Below are 6,259 nucleotides of genomic sequence, written 5' to 3'. Positions count from 1 at the left end.
ATCGTATCTGCCTGCATGTAGCTCTGAATTTTGTGGGAAGATGACAGGCAGAAGGTGAGAAGCGCAAATGGCGAGGAGAAACCCTCCGAAGGAGGGGAGTGAATTTCCGTAAGAAAAAAAAGGAGGGGGGTGATTTGGAGCAAGGCGGAGGAGAAACAGAGACCTATTGCAAAGTGTATATGGGAGACGTGGCGTAGTAAGGTCGGCAGAGTAGTTTACAGTCGTTGCAGCAGCAAGCATCTCTTGGTTAGGTTTGTATATAGGCTTTGCACGTGTGGTGCATTGATGGTGGTATCGCACCAGATCACTGTGGTCAAAACTCTAAACAGCCTGGCTCTCCATCAAGTTTCTACTACAGTACGTATTTGGTAAAAAAAAGATTGCAATGCAGTAGACAACCACCAGTAGATCGTGCAAATTCAATTCACCCGTGTCCTCGGATTGACAGGCATCTTGTTGATTTTGGTAGACAAACAGCTACAGCCATGGGATCTTTGCTACTCCCTCAGTTTCAAAATATAAGTCCTTTTAGAGATTCAATCCGGATGTATATAGACGGGTTTTAGATTATAGATGCACTTGTTTTGTTCCGTGCGTAGTCCGTAATGGAATCTCTAAAAAGACTTATATTTATGAATGGCGGGAGTAATTTATGATGGCCAATCACTTGGTAGAAAGCTCACCTCCTGCCATGGAAGACACTGAAAGCAGAGAAAGAGCTTTCCCCTCCCCTGCCACTTTCATCCTGCTTGGTAATATGACCACCAATGCAAAAAACAAGATAACTAAATAATCTGCATTGGAAAAAAACACTGCATGTAGGAGTATTTTACCAAGTTGTAAAATCAGTACTGACAGAGAAAAAAGAACATGAGATTTCACATAACCAGAAGCTCTAATCTTGAGATATCAGAAGCTGGTTCTATTCTACTTCAAAAACATTAACAATGGACATAACCAAAACCGACAACACGTACGGAGGAAGGACATGAACAGGAAGAGATACGGTGTTCGTCCAAACATGTGGACAAGTATAACAAATCACTTCATGCGGAAAGTTTTCTCATGATCGGTAATACAAATATCTTTGACAAACGCTCACAGTTTCAAGTTAAAGTCAAATTAACTTACAAGCCCAAAACGAAATAACGTTCGAATTTCACAAGCAAAAATCATAAGAGTCTTGTGGCTTACAGGCACGCAGCAGTGTCCTGTTTTTATTGAAGTACGAATGGCACAAACTAAACCAGTAATCTCGACAAACAGAGGGTAAAGATGGATGATGAGTAAGCGCTCCATGAGAATGCCATATTTCAGCTGCTGATAACATGATCCACGATTATCTTTGGCGCCTTGATGGCCTTCAAATCATCTACTATGAAGTTGGTTATGTCATCTGCTGTGCTATTGACTCTGAGGTGCACCTCCTTGAGACTTTTCAGGGTGTCAACACCGAAAAGGCCCTCAAAGGCTTCGAACCGCATCTCGATCCTTTCAAGTGCTGGCATTGCATCTTCTGGGAAGCTCAGCTTTGGCACTAGAGGTGCAAAGAAGCGAAGCAGCTTAAGACTCTTGAATCCCTCACCTGGAACGTAGATTACCCCACCAGACTGTGATTTGTTATCATCAATGATGTCCACTATGGCCTCATCCTGCTTCGCTGCACTCAGCGAAAAGGTGAGGGAAAACAACAAAGGCAGGTCGCGCAGGAGCACAAAAGTATCTGTCCGGAGAACTGTCACAGAAAGGGTCAACTTGTTGAGGTTACTGAGTTTGGTAATCCACTGGGGAACATCTTTCAAATTGCCAGAGAGCTCAAGGGCACTGAGGTATCTTGGAGGTGCGCCGGACATGGTGTCCAACAAGTTGATAAAATCAGATCCCTCGTCGTTGAGCACCAGAGTCTGCAGACCACAGCTGCCAAGATACTCGATAGCAGAGCCTAACTGTGTCAAGGTTTCACTACCCTTCTGTAATCTGAGCTTGTAAATTGCAAGCTTCCTAAGCCCCGTCAATTGATGGAGGCCAGCAACACCTGTTGATTTGTCATCAATCTCGATCCCTGACAGTACACGGAGTGCTTTCATTGTCTCCTTAGTTATCTCTTGAGGCAACTTTAAACCCTTCCTTGAGCTTTTATTCCCGCCAAATATATTAATTATCCGTTTGAGCTGTCCTGCAGATTTTGGGAGCTCAGTAACATTCGTCTCCCTTAGGTCAAGAGTTTCTAGGTACTCGAGTTTTGCAATCTTAGAGGGTATTTTGGAAATATCTGTCTGCCTAAGGCTCAAATACTTCAGTACAAGCATTCTACACATGTCATTCAGATGTTTCTCTTTCAAACCCTTGCAACCCTCAAGATCCAGGACTTGTAAAATTCCATTATTGAAAGAATGGAAATGAAGTTGGTCTAGGCTCCGGAACATGGTCAGAGATCGCACTTGCGATAAGTTCATGTGTTTCGTTGAATTCCCATGCTCAGAACCACTGCTTTGTACAGAGAGTCGGCGGATTTTATTGGTCGGCATTGGCACCAGCCAGTGGCCACCAACCACAGTAATAAAATTCTCTTCGCTTGACTTCGAAACAATATATTCAAGGACCATATCATGCACTTGAAAGCTTTTTATCTTCCCGTTGCTGCTGTGCTCCACTGGACGTATTATCTTCCTTTTTATCAGCTGATTAAAGTATGTTTCTGCAACTTCTTCATCTGACAAGCCTTGCTTCTCACTAACGAAACCTTCGGCTATCAACCTCCGGGTGAAACGCTTCCTACTAATTTTTGAACCCTTAGGAAATATGCTCAGGTACAAAGAGCAGGTCCTGAGATCTGCAGGCAAATCATTGTAGCAATAATCGAGTATCCTTGTAACACCATCCAGGGTCAGAGAAGGCATCAACTCTGGAAATAATGAGTTACATGCCTCTTTCCAGTCTTTGATGGATTTGCGAGGGTTGCTAGCAACAATACCAGCCATGGTAACTATGGCCAAAGGCAGACCCCTGCATATTTTCCATACATCTTCAGGTGGGAGTTCTTTCTCACTACCTATGTTGTTGTTGGATTCAGAAACACTTTGATCAAACAATTTTTTAGACTCTTCATCACTAAGAAAATCGACTGAATGAAGAAAATTAATTTCTGCTCTTCGTGAGCAAGCAGCACTACCAACAGCCTGAAATCTTGTAGTCACTATTACTCTGCTGCCTTTTTTATCATTATGTGGCAAGCATTTTCTGATATTCTCCCATGTTTGTGCAGACCATATGTCATCAATCAGGAGGAGATATCTACCAATAACAAGAAACAATACACGTCAGCAAAAGACAAAATACACTTATCCAAGTTTATCTTTCGCGGGAGACAGTGCGTGCTAGGTGTCTCCTCTTGTAAATGTGCAACTATCAAGAACGTTGATTCATCTTCTTTTACCAAAAATAAATAAAAAAATAATCAACGTTCTCGATAGTTGCACATTTACAAGAGGATAAAAAAAAGAATCAACGTTGATTCATTGACGTCTATAATTTGCTGTCTAAAAGTTGTCTGGTGTATCTTCTCTGGTCTATTATTTACTGTGTGCAGGGGATAGATCGTTCCTGAATTGGCAGACTGTACTCTGTATTCTTTGTAATGGCTAGTTTGTATGGTTAGTTACTTGGTGCAAGCTCTACCTCCATTGCTTCAGGTTTTGGTAATTGATGACAAACTTATTACTGAGAATACAGATGTCATGAATACAGTGAATCAGCAGTAGTCAGTTTGATTTTGCCTTTTCAATATTTTTCTGATCCTAGTCGTGAAATATGGTAGACCCGGCTTTATTTGGCTAAGGATATTAAAATGAAACACTTGCTTAATTTTAGACTTTTGACATCCCTGCCTGTCCTGGCAAGCTTGATGCTCTTTCTATTGCACAGTTGGTGGGTGGATCAATTTGTGTAAACAATGGCTTTTCTATGTCCCCCAATCTTTTCAACTGAAATTTTGTCTGACATTGTCTCAATAAGAATGGTATGTCAGCAGTGCCAAGGTATTCACTAGTTTGATTAGTGGCAAATTCCATTATCTGACATCATCTTATATACTTGTGCATTTTAGTTCTATATAAGAGTTAACGTGATTGCTTGACAGCCTACGATCGTAAATCTCTCACTAGGCACTAGCTAGGTTTAAAATTTTAAGGTATTTTTGCAAAGGCAATTGCTGGCTAAACATTTCAGAAGAATGAGTGAATGTGTCCAATTATTATGACAAGGATTATTAGATTTAATGTGGATGGAACATTCAGTTTATTTATCCAAAGAAAAACAATCAATTGACAAAGAAGCAAAGAAACAATTTACAAATACCTCTTTTCGGCCAGATAAGTTTTTAGTTCTTCCATGAGTTCGCTGTGGCTCCTTCCTTCAATATTGGGATCACTCTCGTGTGGCTTGACTTGTTTCAGAATCATCCTGAGCACTGCACCCTGATCATAGTTTTGAGATACTGTGACCGATGCCCGACAATCAAATTTATCCCTGGCATTTTGGTACAACGCCATCGCAATAGTGGTCTTCCCCACGCCGCCAAATCCGGCTATGGACAGAACAATTCGCTCCTTATCACACATTTCAACAGGTTTGTCCAAGTCCAACCAATCCTCGAGCTTCTTCATGTCAGCCGTCACCCCCACAGGTTCCTTCGTAACAATGAGCTGATGGCCTGTGAGCTGATGCTCAGCAATTTCGTACGTAACAGCACGAACAAGAGGACCATTGTTCAAGTTGATTGGGTTGTCCACTCCATATCGTCTACGGCGCTTACCAATCTGTTGCGCCCGCACCTTGAGTTCAGCAATCTTGGACGCAATGTTACGGCGAGGCCACCACGTCCGGAGTTCGTAGAATCTTGTCCTGATGAATAAGCATTTGAAATCACTGCTGGGATCTCGGGGGATGCGGTGGGCAAAGTCATCAATGCAATCTTCAATGTCATAGCCCATGTCACGGATCTGCTTCATCCAGTCCTTGAGCCGGTTGTCATGACGGTCTGGGGCAGTGCTCAGGTCACGGAGAAAGGCCTGCATGCTTGCAAGCTCATCATTGATGTACTGAACATCGCCACGGACTCCACTCATCAGAGCATACTCCTGGGCAAGAAGGCCACCCAGCTTGCCCAGGAGAGACCTCATGGTAGTGTTTGAGGCACCTACTACCAACTCCATCTTGTCGCTCTTACTTTGTGATCTTCACTATCTGAATCTCTTCACAGAAACTTTCTGCCCCGAGTAGCTGAAGGTAAGACCCGAGGAGGCCTTTGTTGCATGGAACCAGATGCAGGCCACATCAATGGCAGACACCAGCAGAGCAGACTACCTTCGTGAATCAATTGTTTGGCTACAAGTACAATAAGTACAGCATTAGTATTAATCTATGCGATCCCCAAGCGAAACTGCCATTTAAATGGGCTCAAAATTTTGACTTCAAAGTAGGACAGTTTTGTCTCTAATCCTACCAAAAATATCCATCTGCTCTAAAAAAATATCCTGTGGGATAAAATTTAAATAAAAAAGCAAAATTTTACAAACAGCAGTTTGTAGTTCCAAAACAGAAAACAGGAATTAATAAGAAAACCAAACGGATTTATAGAACCCAAACTCTGTCCTCGTGATTAGCAGATCCCAGATCCCCAATTTTCCTGAAATGGAAACGAAATCAAAATGGTCTCGCAATTACCTGGCCGGAGCATCGACGACCTCAGACTTGACCATAGCCGAGAATCCCAGTAACGCCAAGCGCATCAACTGCCATTCGAGAGGGAACACGAAACAGTCAGATCCACTCTCAAAACGAGAAAGCTGGAGAAGAAAAGGAGCAGCGGCGAGGTAGAGGAAGCTGGAGAGGAAAAGGGGCACCTGTGGAGTACTGACGGACTTTGACTGGGTTGCCCGGAAGCATGCAACGGAAGTCGCCGGAGCAGCACGCGACGCGGCCAAGGGTTTGCCCGTTCTGTGGACTGAGGTCCCGCGGCCTAGAGACGTGGCCGGCCGACAACATTGGACATAGTTGACCTTTTCCCCCCATACCTGGCCAACTGGGCCGTGGCAGGCCAGTCCGTTAGAACGCATGCCCGGTCCGCACGTTGTTAATCGGGCCGTGCCCGGCACGACCCATTTAGGTTTTTTTTTCAAAGATTTTTTATTTTGTATGGGCTAATAGGCAGCCCAATAGGCTAAATACTAGGTGGGCTGACAACTAAACGTGTCGATGG

The 6,259-nt window shown here is 43.4% G+C and overlaps 1 protein-coding gene across 1 annotated transcript; it reads right to left on the bottom strand.

The window, feature by feature from the left end:
• Positions 1 to 1,003: 1,003 nt before the first annotated feature.
• On the bottom strand, positions 1,004 to 6,033 carry LOC123172328 (disease resistance protein Pik-2-like). The gene is made up of 4 exons (XM_044589318.1): positions 5,904 to 6,033; positions 5,725 to 5,792; positions 4,357 to 5,385; positions 1,004 to 3,294 (listed from the first exon to the last, which is right to left on the bottom strand). The coding sequence occupies exons 3-4, from the start codon at positions 5,211 to 5,213 to the stop codon at positions 1,314 to 1,316; spliced, it is 2,838 nt and encodes a 945-aa protein (XP_044445253.1). The 5' UTR covers positions 5,214 to 5,385; positions 5,725 to 5,792; positions 5,904 to 6,033; the 3' UTR covers positions 1,004 to 1,313.
• Positions 6,034 to 6,259: the final 226 nt, after the last annotated feature.

This window comes from Triticum aestivum, unplaced genomic scaffold (genome assembly GCF_018294505.1).
Source record: "Triticum aestivum cultivar Chinese Spring unplaced genomic scaffold, IWGSC CS RefSeq v2.1 scaffold19489, whole genome shotgun sequence".
NCBI lineage: Eukaryota > Viridiplantae > Streptophyta > Magnoliopsida > Poales > Poaceae > Triticum > Triticum aestivum.
Note: the sequence above shows the minus strand (reverse complement) of the source record. Positions and strands in the feature narration are given on the sequence as shown.